The sequence below is a fragment of the Alligator sinensis genome, unplaced genomic scaffold, assembly GCF_000455745.1.
Source record: "Alligator sinensis unplaced genomic scaffold, ASM45574v1 scaffold371_1, whole genome shotgun sequence".
Lineage (NCBI taxonomy): Eukaryota > Metazoa > Chordata > Crocodylia > Alligatoridae > Alligator > Alligator sinensis.
This window is the reverse complement of record NW_005842262.1, coordinates 587,366-603,170: the sequence shown is the minus strand read 5'-3', so window position 1 is coordinate 603,170 and position 15,805 is coordinate 587,366. Positions and strand designations below refer to the sequence as shown.

The following is a 15,805-nucleotide window of genomic DNA, read 5'->3' as shown; positions in this document are numbered from 1 at the left end:
GCTCCAACTCCTGACATGGTTTCAAAGGGATGATGATTGATTCCCTTAAGGTCATAGGAAAGTATCTAAGAACAGAAGCCATGAGAGCAGGCAAGAGGAGAGAAAGGATGGTATTTTGATTCAGACCTGAGGCTGAAGGTTAGATGACCCAGGATCTGATTCTCCTGCCATGCCAGTATGCATGAAGATGAACTCTACAGAAGTCTAGGGAGTTATACTGGTGTGGAGCCAATGTAAATAAGGAGAATCAGGCCTTGGCTTCTGTTCTTAGATACTTTCCTATGGCCTTGAGGGAATCAATCATCATCCCTTGGAAACCATGTCAGGAGTCGGAGCAGCAGGCAAGCTAAATTCCTGGTTACCTGACTGGGCCTGGATGTCAGTGGCCTACTTCTAGCTGACACCAATTGCCTGCATAAGAAAGGAAATCTGATTATATGCAGCCGCCCTTTCAGAGCCCAGCAGGTTATTCAACAGGACAGATACCTCTCTCTCTAGTCTTGGGCTTCTGACTTCTTGTTCCTGGTCTTCTGCCTGTTGATTCCTAGTTTCCCAATTCCTGGTTCCTGCCTGTTTGTTCCGTTTCCTGGTTCCTAACTTGCCTGTCTCCTGCCTCCTGTTTGTTGACTTCCTGGCATCATCCTTTTTTGCTGGTTTCTGTCCATGTAAGAGCAGAATCTAAAACTAACTGCTCAGGCAGCCAGTTAAGCAAACCTACTGAAACTATTTGTAGCAATGCCATCTGGTGACTGTTAGTAACACTGCAATCTGTCACGTGGGATAAATGCTGACCAGCAAAGCATAAGTTACAAACTGCTCATTTTGTATTCAGGAATTTCAAACGATGCCATTTCAAACATCTTGCACTGTTTTCCTTATGGCTCTCTGACTAGCTCTTTGTTTTCCACTTAGAATCATAGAAAATGAGGGTTGGACGGGACCTCAGGAGGTCATCTTGTCAACCCTCTGCCCAAAGCAGGACAATTTCCCAACTAGATCATTCCAGCCAAGACTTTGTCTATCTGGGTCTTAAAAACCTCTCTGGGTAATTTCTCTGGGTAACCTGTTCCACTGCTTTACTATCCTCTTTGTGAGAAAGTTCTTCCTAATATCCAACCTAAATTTCCTTTGCTGCAACTTGAGACCATTGCTCTTTGTTCTGTCATCGGTCACCACTGAGAACAGTCTAGCTCCATCCTAACCATCCTTATAAGCCCAGGTCCCTCAGCCTCTCCTCATAAATCATGTGCCCTCACCATTTTCGTTGCCTTCCTCTGGACTCTCCAATTTCTATATTTCTTTGGAGATGTTGGTGGCTGTGAACCAACTTGCTGGTTGGCAGGTTGTGAACTACAAAGATACTGGCCTGGTTCCCCAAATGAGAGCCTCACTCTGCTCTCACTCACTAGTTTTATACTGGTTTAATTCCACTGTGCTCAAAGGAGTTACCCGAGACTATCACTAAGATCGGAATCATGCACATAATCTTCAACTAGGAACAGTTCAGGCAAGTAACGATGTGGATTATCTCACTCCCAATCCCAAACAAAGACTGGGTGTTTTAATTAGATCCTTCAGATTAACTAACCTGTATAATTGGATTAGAACATCTCATGCAGGGTTGGGAGCCTAATGACTAACCAGAGGTGCCAACAGCAACACATGCCATGTGAGTCATTATGTAGGTTGCTTTCATGTTGCGTCTGATGTTGATCAAAACCTCAGACACTGTAGGCCTTTTGTTAGGCAAATATCCTGCATAATTTATACAGGCGTTCTGAAAGATCACTTTGAAATGCATCTGGAAAACACTGGCCTTTTCTCTCACAACATCTATGGACCTTTTTAGTTTCTTCCTTTTACGTGGAAGGAGGAGGGAAACTATTATTATGTTGTATTAATTTGTTTAGGATTACTATGTGTAGACTATTATGTAATGGGACAGGAATTCACCCCTTCACCTCTCAAACATCATATACTTGGGGAAGGGAAGTAGAGGGACAGAGGATTGTTAATCAGTATGCAGCAAACTTTTGGTTTTGTCAGGCTGTTTAAAATGTTAAAATGTGTATGTGCATTGACATATACATACACACACACACACACATTTCAAAACATAAAGCAAAGTGAAGGCGGAATCATGCCACTAACAAGATGCATGTCAACCAGCCACCTTTTTGTTTTTTAAAATTATCACACCCTTTCCATCTGTCTCTCATGCTCAAGTAAAGTTCAGCTCTTAAGTGCTAAAGCTGCCCTTAGAAATGAGTTTTAGGCTTCTTAGTCATAGAATCATAGAAAATGAGGGTTGGAAAAGACCTCAGGAGGTCATCTTGTCCAACCCCCTGCTCAAAGCAGAACCATCCCCAGTTAGATCATCCCAGCCAGGGCTTTGTGAAGCCGGGCCTTAAAAACCTCCACGGATGGAGATTCCATCACCTCTCTAGGTAACCTGTTCCAGTGTTTCACCACCCTCCTAGTGAGAAAGTTTTTCCTAATATTCAACCTAAACCTCCCTTGCTGCAACTTTAGACCATTGCTCCTTGTTCTGTCATCTGCCACTGAGAACAGTCTAGCTCCATTCTCTTAGGAACCCTCCTTCAGGGAGTTAAAGGATGCTATCAAATCCCCTCTCAGTCTTCTGTTCTGCAGACTAAATAAGCCCAGTTGTCTCAGCCTCTCCTCAGAAGTCCTGTGCCCCAGCCCCTGAAACCATTTTTGCTGCTCTTCTAGACTCGCTCCAACTTATCTACATCTTTTCTATAGGGGGGGGCCCAAACTGGACACAGTACTCCAGATGTGGCTTCACCAGTGCAGAATAGAGGGGGATAATTACTTCTCTCAATCTGCTGTCAATGTTCCTACTAATGCAGCCCAGTATGCTAGTAGCTTTCTTGGCAACAAGGGCACACAGCTAATTCATATCTATCTTACTGTCTACTTTAACCCTCAGGTCCTTTTCTGCAGAGCTCCTGCTTAGTCAGTCAATTCCCCAGGCTATTGTGGTGCTTGGGATTCTTCTGTGCTAAGCACAGGACTTTGCACTTGTCCTTGTTGAACCTCATGAGATTTATTTTTGGCCCAATCCTCCAATTTGTCTAGGTCACTCTGAATCCTAGCCCTACCCCACAGCATATCTACTACACCCCCTAGCTTGGTATCATCTGCAAACTACCTGAGGATATAATCCATCCCATCTATCAGATTGTTAATGAAGGTATTGAACAAAGTCATTTGGGCTTTGTAATTTTACCCTGCTTATTTATTACTATGAACAACTCCAGTGCCTGTAATGGAAATGCTTGCGGCAAGAAGTACCTCAGCCCGATTTAAATCTGTTGAGGCCAACGGAAATGCCTCCTGCTGACTTTAGTGGTCTTCTGGTCACTCCATGCTTTAGACAGTTAATCCTTGCAAGTGAGACCCGTGGACCGTAAAGCACTCTGTTGTTCTCCTATGCAGCACCGAGCCTACTTTGTGGCTGTCATTAAATAAATAGTATATAAGAATAAAAAGCGATAGTAACTTGCAGCACCACACTCTAATCAGCATGGTAAAGACAATGGAGACAGAATCTAAATCTTTTATCAGCTAAAACAAATTAGTTCCACAGATTAACACAAATGTCAGACTGATCCTAGGAATCATACAACATCACACCAAGGTAATTTTTAAAGCCTTGTGCCTATGATTTGGATGGTGTTCACATTCAGAAAGTGGGTAAAATTTTCAGAAATGCCTCAGTGACACTTAGACTAGTTTAAACAAAGTTTAAACCTGCAGCAGACACACATACAAGTCTGGAATGCTTCAAAATGTACTTGGAAAAAATCAAGTACTCTTTTGAACCATTTCAGCGTGATCCAGTCCAATATTCCAAGTGGACATAAAGAATTCTGTGACTGTCCTTCAAGCATTCCACACTGCACTGCTCCTCACCCCCTGCTTTCCCCACTGCTGCAACTGGCCACTCTGGTACATGGTCAGAACTTTACTGTCCGCCCACCCCCCCAATCTCTTTTCTGTTGGTACAATGAGCTCCCATATACTACTTATCTAACAAAAGCTGTCTTTCCAACAACCAACTACATCCTTACTCCCTGCTTGACCCAGGTCCCTTATTGTGGCCCATGAGTCCCTGGAACCACAAAAACTTGAGTCCAAGTTCTCTCCCATTCCTGGGCACTGTAAGTCAGGTGCAGCCTACTGAACTTTATTTAGTTCATGTTTAGGAAAGAAGGAAAAGCTGACCAGCCACAGATCACCAATCCCCTGGACCACCTAAGTGTGGGTGTAAGCACTCCCCCAACTTGCCTACTGCGAGGCATGCTGAGCTAGGTGCTCACTTCCATCTCCTGGTGTTGGAACCATAGCACACCTCAATGCCTAAAAGGTGACCGTTCTTCCTGGAATTCTAGGGTACTACCCATGTGGACACTTGTGGCCTGCAATGAGTGCAAACTGGTTCTCGATCAGTGATATTTAAAAACAATTCAGTTGTTATCTGTGTACACACTCTTAGGTGTTTAAATCTTTTAATGGTGATAGGTTCCTAGGTCACATAGGCACTTTAAAATAATTACCTATACTTTCCTTTGCTGCTGGGACCTCCACTCCACCTTTTCTGCATTTTGATAATGCTCCTTTGCAATCCCAAGGCAATAGTATGAAAGATGTGGAATCCCTGGTTTTCAGGAGTAACTTTTCCATTTGTGAAACATTCCTAAATTGCACACTCTTCTTTTAGCTGTGGACGCCATCAAAACAACCCACTGCTTTGTAACCTAAAGGGATGACGAGGTCGAATGGTCAAGATCGTTTCAGGCTGGACATAAGGAAGAATTTCTTTACTGTCCGAGCCCCCAAGGTCTGGAACAGCCTGCCACCGGAGGTGGTTCAAGCGCCTTCATTGAACACCTTCAAGATGAAACTGGATGCTTATCTTGCTGGGATCCTATGACCCCAGCTGACTTCCTGCCCTTTGGGCAGGGGGCTGGACTTGATGATCTTCCGAGGTCCCTTCCATCCCTAATGATTTCATAGATGTCTATGAAATCTAAAGGGTGGACTGCTGTCAACCACTGAATCTGAGGTTACTAAAGCAAACCTCCCTCAGAGTGCAGGTCTTGCAGCTGGACAACCTAACTTTACAAGGGATTTTGTTCAGAAAGTTCATTATCACTTGCAGAAGTATTTGTATGATAGAAGTGCACCAAATGGGAATTATTAGAGAGAGCCAAAAGAACTGAGGCCATTTTTGCTTAGTAGAACCTCTATCCCAAGGAGTTAACAATCTAAAGACAGGGTGGGGAGGAAGGAAGCATTATGTTCCACTTTCCAAATAGGGAACTGAGACCCAGAGAAGGGAATCGAGTTATTTATGGGAAGAGCTGGCAACTGAGCCCACAACTCTGGTCTCCAACACCAATACAGTAGCAACAAGCCTATCCTGCTTTGGACACAGCAGCTCTTGTGTCTCAAGAGCTTTGTCTGAGTGACAGCGGGCGTGCCTCAGGATTTCTGCTTTCAGTCTACACTTTCACAAATAACATGGCACTAGTTTATTTTAGGGAGGACGTGTTGCTCTTAATGATCTGGGACAGGTGGGATTGGACTTTCTAACTGTCATGATAAGGGGACTGGTGTTAGGTCTCAGATATACTGGTGCATATCAGGAGCAACTGCATGGAAAGAAGCTGAGCTACCCTATTGTACAGCTGGGGGAAATTAGATTGCAATCAGGTCCAAAGACTGGAAACAGCCAGATGACTTGGGCTTGCTCTTTTTCAGGAGGTTCTACATTTCTGGAGATCACTGCTACCTCTCATTTTTGCATTCCTTAAATTACCACTAAAGATGTTTTTCTTTTATTTTAAATTATTTAATTTCTTGCTGCTTTTACCTTTTGTAGGTGCTTCCCTCCCCTTTCTGTTACAGATTTTTAGGTTTTTATTTGGGATTTTTTTTTCTGTGTTAATAATATCATAATATGGTACACATGGAAGCTTCTGAATAGGTGGTACTCCAAACCCACAAATGAATGCTATTTTGATGCACAGAATGTCAAGGATGCAGATGGTATGCTGCACTTGATGTACTGTATGAAATGCAAGGTAAACAACTCATATCAGATTTTCAGATTGACATTTGGAGTGCTGGCTTCCTGTGAGTCAGCAGGGGAGAAACAACAGCTGGAAGCTTTCTGGGGAGAGGAGTCAAGCCCTGAGAGCAAGAGTCCATTATGTCATGGGGCAGTGCTCTTGGGGGCTGCAGACAGAAGGGCTATATTTTCAAAATCTGGCACACTGATTGGTGTTCCAACTAGTAAACCTGTACACACAGATAAATGCCTATTCCAGCTACGGGCAAATATATATATGAGTCCTCATCTTGCCTTGCAGCTACCAGTTTGGGTGCATGGATGAGGTTGTGTACAAACAGATTTTGCAAATCAACTTGGGTACAAAGATTTGAAAAATCAGTCTTATCCATCAAGCAAAAATTATTTTGATCAAAACACCGTACCTTGCAGAAGTACATCATCATCTGTACCACTGCATCATCATATACACACAAAGAAAGATACACATTTAGAAAAGAAGATTGGAAGAGGCCTCCTGGGCCATCAGTTCCAGTCCCCTATGTACATGTACACATAACCACAGTGATACTCATGAAAAGGCATACCTTTTCTACAAGTCATCAGTTTTTTTCTTATTCTACTGAAAGGGAAGAATTGTGACATCTTGCATACCACATTTTAGTAACTGTTGGTAAAAACTGAATCCTCAGTGGAGAAATACTTTTTAATGCATGGTATACAGTATATACACATATCTAGCTATTGTAGGCACATATGTACACACAAATATGTATTTGCTGACAAAACTTCCAGGTGATAGCTCTTGGAGTGGACAGTTTTGTCTTCATCTTCAAGAACATCATTTCTCAAATCTTTTGGACACATCAATTCTAGATTCCTATGCAAATATGCAACTTTGCAAGCAAACACAGGTATGGTCAATTACTGCTAATATAGTATAAATGGGAATGCGGATATCTAACTACTGAATGCATGCAAGTACCTTACTTTACTATTTGCTACTATGTGGGTATTCTGGCACATAAGTGCACACATGAGAACACACACATTTGCCATGAAAGACTTGGCCTTAGCAAAAGGTCACCTGGTTCTTATACTTTTGTTTTTATACTGCTTGACATGATGTGACTAATGCTGTGATGATTCCTCAGTGCTCAGTGCATATTTTTTCTGTAAGTTGTATCAGTTTGTCCCTTCATGGCTCCCTGAAGACAGTATTCATGAACACTCAGAGCTCAGTAACAATGACAGAATAGGCACTATTTGAATCTGCCACCTTCCTTTTAAAGATGAAAAGCTAATTTTTCTGTAGGTGTAGTAATGTCACAGGCTGGCAGTGTTTGTCTGAAGAGCCCCACTCTTAGCAGGTGACTTCTCCCCTCTCTTGATTATAACAGAAGTGTATTTTACTCTTGGTGGAGAGGGAATCTAGTAATTGACTTGAGATACAGAGGATACAGAATCACTGAGTAAAGAACTCCAGGAGGAACAACCAAGGCTGGAGAAAAGAACTTTTTTCCTAGGAAAGCAAAGCAGTACTCTAGAATAGGGGTGAGTTTGCACTTATTACTGTGGGTAAATTTAGTGCACATTGAACCCAGTGAGGGTTTTGCTTTTGGCTTCCTGAAGTCAGGTTTTTTTGTGGGTAGCAAGAGATGGTCTGCATGCTCTGTAGCAGCCTCTCTCCCTCCCCTTTTAAAGCAGCTAAACATTTTTGTTTGTCCATAGCCTACAGACTTGGACTGCAGTTCAAGACTGCCATGGCTGGGCACAGCTAATTAAAGAAATTTACCTTTGCAAGCAGGTGGTGTTGTCCAGGTTCCATTTTCTAAACAAACACTCCTCAGCGACCCCTCCAGCATATAGCCACTGTAGCATGAGTAGGTGATCATGTCTCCATACTGATAAAAAGTCCCACGTGACAGTGCATTTTCTATGTGAGCAGGGGGGCCACAAGAAATCCCTAAAGAGAGAGCATAAGTCACAATAGACAGAGGAGCTGTGATGTCTTCGAAATAATTGCCAATACAGTGCCCAACATCCCCATTTAGTTAGGGTTCATGCTTGCAGTCAGCTCCAGGCTGCCAAGGGGAACATGGTGAGCAAAACTCAGCACCTGTGGAGCAAGGGTTCTGCCTGGTGTGGAAGATGTGCATGCAGTGCTCAGCAGTGTGAACAGACCTCTGCTCTTGCATCAGACAGAGCACTGGACATAGGAAACACAAAGAAGGTATGGCTAGGGGTTCAATAGCACCTAGTAGCAAACACAAAAGTGAAAGTATATAATGAGCACAGCAGCCATACCTCAGTGCTGTTTATCTGTCCCCAATAGTCAAACCAGCTTAAAAGCTGCCATTAGAAGATATATAAAATACTGGGCTTTGCCATCTGGGCTACCCACCAGCACAGGACTAAGTCAAAGGGTACTTAGGGAACAGTGCCTCAGCCCGGTCTTTATCAGACACTTACTTTCACATTTAGCTTTTGTTGGTGTCCAGGTCTCATCTGGGTTACAGGTGATCACAGCTTGTCCTCTAAGTTGGTAGCCCTCCCTGCATCTGATAGATACTTTCTGACCAACATAAAAATCCACCTCAGACAGGAGGGCATTCTCAGGAATTATGAAAGGTACAGGGCAAGGATTTGCTGTTCAAGTGGGAAAATAAAAATACATTTTTAAAGCATTTCTGCTTTAAAAGGTCAGCACAAGTAGACTCTTTGCTCACATTTCATTTTATACAGCTATAAATTTAGGAGAGTTGTGAATTACTGCTAAAGGGCTCCATTCTCCATTATGATAACATCAATTTATACCACACTTGAGTTGCTGGAAGAACTATCTTCAATCTGAATAGGGTAAGGATTTTACCTAGGCCATTATAAAGGATTCTACACTGCCAGAATAACATGCATGGGCCTTTGTATCAATGAAAACCAAATTGTTGTATTTTGTGGCACTGGAATAGTGCAAAGCATAGGACTGCAATAGTGAATCTGTCCTTTACTGTCTGTAAATGAAATATATACATATTCAAGACTTTGTTGTTCACCAGCAGTTCCCTTGTGTTTAATTTTTGGCTTATCTCTGCTAGCCTTCCACATAGGAGAAGGCCCACTCATCTCCAACAGGACAACTCACAAGGAGGAATTGGTGTGTTATCTACAGCAGAGGCTGTTGCCTCTTCCATGAAACTAGTCACACTGGTCTTTTGTTAAAGACCAATGAAGTGACCCAGTCAGTGTCCTGCAAATACAGGAGATCTAAGACAAAGTATAGCCGGATGAGTTTATATGGAAGTCAGGCTGTCGGGGTGGATATCTTAAACCATTTAAAGCAGGAAGGCTCAACCTCCAGCCATGTCATCCAGCCTGCAGGGCTTGTCAGGGTCGAAATTTGTCATTCTTTCATTTTCACAGGAACACTTGCAAGAGAATGCCAGTATTTTAACATGCATCAGAACTATTCAATTTCTTATCAAGAATGTTGGGATGCCCCCAAAAGACATGAGAGAGTACCTAGCTTGAGACATGCAAAATTTCACAGAAAACCATGCCGTACAATTTTTAACTTTTAGGAACAAATTCTGCTCATGGCCCCATGAGAGTAATTCCAGGTGAACTTCCCTGACGTTAAGGGATTTACCCCTAGTTAGCATTGGGTTGAACGAAGAATTGAAACATGCTTAAATATAAGACAGAATCATCATTCTAAAGCAAACACACGTTTGCACAGAGGTATCGGATGACTCCAACTTCCATCCCCTGTGCACTCTGCCCTTGGCTCCCCTTCCAAGTTGAATCCTCTGTTGCAGTGATAAGCCACTGTGCTGCCCACAGTATTGTTTTCATACAAGGCATTCCCATTTGCCAAGGAAACTGGTGCTTCACATCTGGTTTCTGGAAGGAAGCAAATTCATTATTATATTCTGATATCAGGCCTGAACTTTATTCATCAGTTACTCTGATGCCACGCTCACGCTAGCAACTACAAATCGTTAACAAGTGTTCACAGCAAAATCAACAGTGCTGGAAAGAAACTGGGTTGTGTTGGTGTATCTGCTCTTCCTATGGTGGAAAAGGCCCAGGATCAAATCCTATTTCACCTGTGCGCTCCAAACTGGCACTCACATAGCCACATGGGGCACTGGTACAAATTCCTCAGTACGACCCCATTTTCTTTCTATGGTGTTGACAACCACACTCCACACACCTTCTTCCCCTGCTATAAGACAAACAAGCCATGATTGTAACTTTTTCTGGTTTGTTACAAGAATAAGAGGAGCACTCAAATGGACTAATGTGCAGAAAGGTATAGAGAGAGAAGTAATGTGTTTGCATATTAAAGTATGAACTCCTGGGACAGTTATTTTGAAACTCTTGTCCTTGAGTGCCAATCTGTCCTGATTTATAAACAAAAACAAACAACCCAGCCAACTCTTCAACAGGACCTTCTCAGTCCCTGGGAGAAAATTAATTTGTTCTCCCACAGGTTTTTTTAATGGTCTGATGCTAAAAACTTTCATCTTTCACTGGCATTTATACACTGTCTAACTACTATTTTGGCTTGATATTGCTTCTCTACACTGGGACTGTTTGCTGCAATACATTTCACTAACTGCACGCCATATACATAATAATAAAAATATAATGAGTACAATTGATTTCTCCAAGGAAGAGCCTTTCCAGTAAGAGACTTGATTCCCAAGCAGCACAATGCCCATGTTAGCTTTCCAGTAAGAATGGCTTTTCTAGCACACAGAACGTAATGGTTACCTTCACAAGAAGGGAGTGGTTTACTCCATGTTCTATTGGCAAGGCATGTGATATTCTGAGGCCCAACTAGATGGTATCCAAAATTGCACATAAAAGTTATGTTACTTCTGTATACACTTCCCGAGGAGACAGACAATGCATTTTCTACAGATGGATGTGGCTCACAAGTTATCCCTAGAACAGAAGAGAACTCTGATCTTACACAATCCTCAGCTTTTATATAAAGTCAATTGTTTTCAATGCTTTTCTGTAGTGTTTCACATCCTGCTTCCCATAATAATTTATTAGGAAGAAATGCAGAAGATACAGGTTGAAAAAATTATAAAGAGAAATGACACAATGTTTCCACAGGACAGATGTGGCAGCATAAAAAATAGACACTCACTTCCCCTGTTGTACATAAATGAGGAAGAAATAGGATCAAGAAATTGGCCCAAACTAAGAGCAGAATGGGGGGGTAAGGGAGTTTGAAATCAAAGAGGAAGGGTGAAGAGAGTTTGTTGGCAGAGGCTATAAAACCTTAATAATATAGTCATGGGCTGTGCATAGCATATATATAGGCCTGTCCCTGTAAATAACTCATATTCCATTGCTGTGGTATCAGAAATTCAGAGATATGGACTCAAGACATTAGAACAGCCAGGCTGTGTCAGTACTGACGCCGTGTAGACATCACTGCATTGTGATTGGCAAGACTCCATATCCCCAGTGCAATACATAGCACACATTACTGGCCAAGTTCTCTTCTCTTTATTCTGGTGGAATCCCACGCCATGGTGCAACCAAGAGGAGAGCTAGCCCAGCCGCTTTCAGAGCAAAGCCTTCCTGGGGGCCAAATTTTCCCATTGCTGCCCTATTGCTGGTGCATCTCTATCAAGACAGCGCTACTATATACCAAAGATGGCATTTTACCATTTTGTAGTCTTTACCTGCTTTAGAAAAGCATTCATCTTACTCTGACATGTACTTACTCACACATGAAGGGACAGGGGGATTCCACTTTTTGTTAACATGGCAAATCCTTCGGGTTGGTCCCTGCAGTTCAAAGCCTGGATTACAGCCATAGAGAACATCGTCTTCAAATAGGAACGCCTTCCCTTGAATGAACCCATTCTCAATCGGTTCTGGTGGCCCACAGGATATCTCTACACCAGAGAAAACATGTTTTAATCAGTTCCTTTTTACAAAAAGCCTCCCTAAAACCCAGCTCCTTCTGACTCTTGTTTCTGTGAAACAAGAAAGACCAGTGAAAATGGAAGAAATATAATTTGCATGTATACTGTATATAAGCCAATATCCCTAGGTTATTCAACTTGTCAACAAAAGAGGTGGTATAATAGCTGATAAGAGAGTAAGGCCTGGCACCTGTCAGGTACCTCTGAAAGACAAAATCTGATATAGGCTGCTTTTATTATTTATTAATTTTAGATTTATACTACATCCTACCCAAAAGACTCAGAGTGGCTTTTGGCAGAAGGCACCAGGAAAATCCTTCCAGGATCAGATGAATGATGATAAATGTGAAAAAAGAAAAAACAAATGCAAACTGCAGATTAGGGACTTAGCCAGTCAGGGTGTTAAACACCAATGACTCCAACTGCTTTAGAGGTCATTACCAGTCCAAAAAGCCTATCCCATAAAAGAAACAAGCAAGCAAATAAAAGTTTGTGAATCCTGGGTGTTCCCTTTAAAATCTGAAAAGTTTCTTGTTCTACCAGTACCACATGCATTGTGCAAGAACTCTGGCTTTCCTATTTATCATGGGAGTGTTTTCTCAGAATTGTAGAAAGGGATAATTATAAAAATAAAGGAAAGATGAAATTGTTTTAGTGTTACCAAAAAGACACACCCATGTTGCACATACTAAACTGCTAAGAGGAAGCGCTGAAGAACAATATGGTCCAATTCCTCAAACCATCCTATTTTGGTGACCAAAGCAGGGCACCTAGAAATTGAGGCTCTTAAAAACTGTGGTTACTGGGCATGTCTACACATGGGCATTTGATGTGCATGAGCCCAATTTAAGGAGCATTAAGGGCACGTGTCTACATGTGTGCTCCCTTATTGCACCTTAAAAATGGCAATTTTAAGGTAATCGCACCTAAATTTGATACCTCCATAAAGCAAGTATCAAATTTAGGAGCCATTAGTTAAAGCACATTAATGCACATGTAGACGCATTAATGCAGGATCTTTAGTGCTGGGTCTGCCTAGCCACTAGGAAGCTGGCCAAAGCCAGCACCAGAGCTCCTGGCTGGCTGCCTCTCCTCCAGAGCTGGGCTGCTCTCTGGCAGCCCCTAGCTGCAGGCTATAAAGGCCTCCAGCCATTTTGTGCCTTGAGGAACACAGTGCAGGGAGCTTAAAGGAGCCAGTGCACTCTGCAGGAGCTCATGAAGCCCCGTGTGCCCCTTGGACAGGAACCAGGCAGGCTCTGCCTGTCCTGTTCCCTAGGCAGAGGTGCTCCTTGGCCACAGGTGAGTGTTGCAAAGGGCTGCAGCCTGCTGCATCACTTGCCCATCCCTAAAATTTCCCCCAGGGCTGCTGGCCCTGCTCTCTATGGCAGCAGGGCCAGTACCTACTCCCTGCTGCTCCTCACCCCCCGTTTTGTCTCTCTGCAGGCACTATGATGAAGTGTCTCTGCCATGCGGCTCACAGTCCTGGGCCGTGCCCATGTCTTGGGTGCTGCTAGCAGCTCTCCAGAGCCAGCATCACAGGGACAGCCATATGGGGGCCCAGAGAGCTGGCGTGGGAAGCATGTCCAGCACATCACCCCCTTCGAGCCCTGGCTCCACCTGCATGCCCATGCTCATCTCAAGAACCCAGGCCCCCAACTGGACCTGCAAGGTGGCTCATGACCTTATGGTTCTCTGGGGTGAGGTGAGGCTGACATTCAGAGGCAGTTTGCAAGGGGGGTGGGTGCTTGAGCGCCCACATTTACGAGGCTATTTCAATGAGGATGTGCGCACGAAACCACTCCTGGAAGGTGCAGAGTGCTGCCTGAAAGCCAAGCATTTGCGGACACAGTGGGTGGCTGTGACTGGCTTCAATTGTTGGTCCGGTCATGGCTAGAAGCCCATGCCCTTCCTTGGAGGTGTTCAAGATGAAGCTGGATAAATACCTTGCTGAGTTCGTTTTCAACTTGGAAAAATGCGGGTAGTGGCATTCCCCAGGGTTTGGTCTTTAGACCAGCGCTATTCAATATCTTCATCAATGAGTTGGATGAGGGCATGGAAAGCACTCTGTCCAAATTTGCAGATGACACCAAATGATAGGGCAAAGTAAACATGATAGAGGGCAGGGAGCAGATTCAGGCAGATTTGGACAGGTTGGGAATGTGGGCAGAACAGAATAGGATGCATTTTAACAAGGATAAGTGTGAAGTGCTACATCTAGGGAGAAAGAATCACCAACACACCTACAGGTGGGGAGGTGATTTTCTAAGCAGCACAGCAGCAGCTTATCATGGTCCCTGGGTACCTGTACATGGGCGACCTCCAATATGAGGCCAGCCAGCTCAGGGCCCCTGGTGCAGAGCATCTACGTCTACAATTTTGCAAACTTGCACAAAAGGCTTCTGTGTCTTGCCTCTGCTGAGCCCTGCAGGAGTGCTGCATAAGGATTGCTGTCATCTGCTGCTGAAGCCACCCGGATGTGCTGGCTGTGCCAGCAGTACACCACGGACTGGAACCTCCTGCTCCAGCAGCTGGTGGTGGTGGAGAACTGGGTAGTGCAGGACCAGGCATGGCAGCAGATGCAGGAGGCAAGTGAGCTGGCCTGGTGGAAAATATTGCCCAAGAGAATGCCCGGGAGGAAGCACAGGACTGTGCACAGCAGGAGCACTGGGCCCGGTTGGATGCCCTGGAGCAGTGCCATGTGGAGCTGCTTCAGCATCAACTAGGCAGCCAGGGCCAGGCAGTGGAGCCCAAATCCAGGTCCCCCCATGCCAGGCCCTGGCAGCCATGGGGATTTTTATATATGCAAGTGCCGCAGTGCCAGGCACTTTGAAAAGCGCCCAGTGTTGTGATGCATGCAGTTGTATAAGTGACGCAATGCGAGTCAGCGCAGAGAAAATGGCAGCAGTGAGCTTTTGAACTAAAACACATCAGAGGTGCTTTAGTTCAAAAGTGCACTGCCACCATTTTCTGCATGCTGATGTACATTTCACCACTTATACAACTACACACAGCACAGCTCAGTTCACCTCAGCTTGTGTGTGGAGCAGACTCAATTAAGTGAGTCTGCTCAGAAGTGGTGGATCTCTGGTGCACTGTGGGACAAAAATGTATGTGTATAAACGCTCTTGTGTGTCTGGAGGCTGGAGCTTTTCCAGGTGGCCACAGAGGCACATGGCAGGGCTGAAGTGACTTGAGACTAAAGTTAGTCCCAAGTCTCACCACATGTAGACACCTGCCAAAAAAGCTTAATGCGCATTGGCTTAATGTGCATTAAATTTAAGCACGCTTAAATTCACATGTAGACATGCCCACTTCGGAAAATCTTTGTGTAAAAGTGTTGTTTAAAAAAAAAATGCATTTCTGTTTAGGTAATAACATTATCTTTGGATGCCAGCAGTTCTAAAACTTTTCAAGGATATTTTCAATACAATCTTGGGCAGATGGTGGTGATAGTATGAGTTACAGACAAAGCAAGTAAATGTTAGAATTTATCTGGCATAGAGAGCACTGCCAAACTGAACTTGCTGTATGATTAAGCTCAATGAGCACTTACTTCTGCACATAGGTGTTGCTCCACTCCACAGCTTGTTTCCTTGGCAGATCCGTTCAATGTCACCCTATCAGACAAAAGAAAAGGCTCACAAAACAGCATAAAATTATAGATTCATAGATGTTAGGGTCGGAAGGGACCTCAATAGATCATCGAGTCCGACCCCCTGCATAGGCAGGGAAGAGGGCTGGGGGTAGATGACCC

General features: G+C 43.8%; 1 protein-coding gene across 1 annotated transcript in view; it reads right to left on the bottom strand.

Annotated features, from left to right (window-relative positions):
- SVEP1 (sushi, von Willebrand factor type A, EGF and pentraxin domain containing 1) overlaps positions 1-15,805 on the bottom strand; it is a gene marked incomplete at its 5' end in the record, with an annotated part of 183,300 nt that overhangs the window by 14,753 nt on the left and 152,742 nt on the right. The window contains 6 exons of the mRNA XM_025208993.1: positions 7,896-8,066; positions 8,573-8,749; positions 9,827-10,000; positions 10,877-11,050; positions 11,848-12,021; positions 15,605-15,668. Of these exons, the coding sequence (XP_025064778.1) occupies positions 7,896-8,066; positions 8,573-8,749; positions 9,827-10,000; positions 10,877-11,050; positions 11,848-12,021; positions 15,605-15,668 (934 nt within the window). The remainder of the gene's footprint in view (positions 1-7,895; positions 8,067-8,572; positions 8,750-9,826; positions 10,001-10,876; positions 11,051-11,847; positions 12,022-15,604; positions 15,669-15,805) is intronic.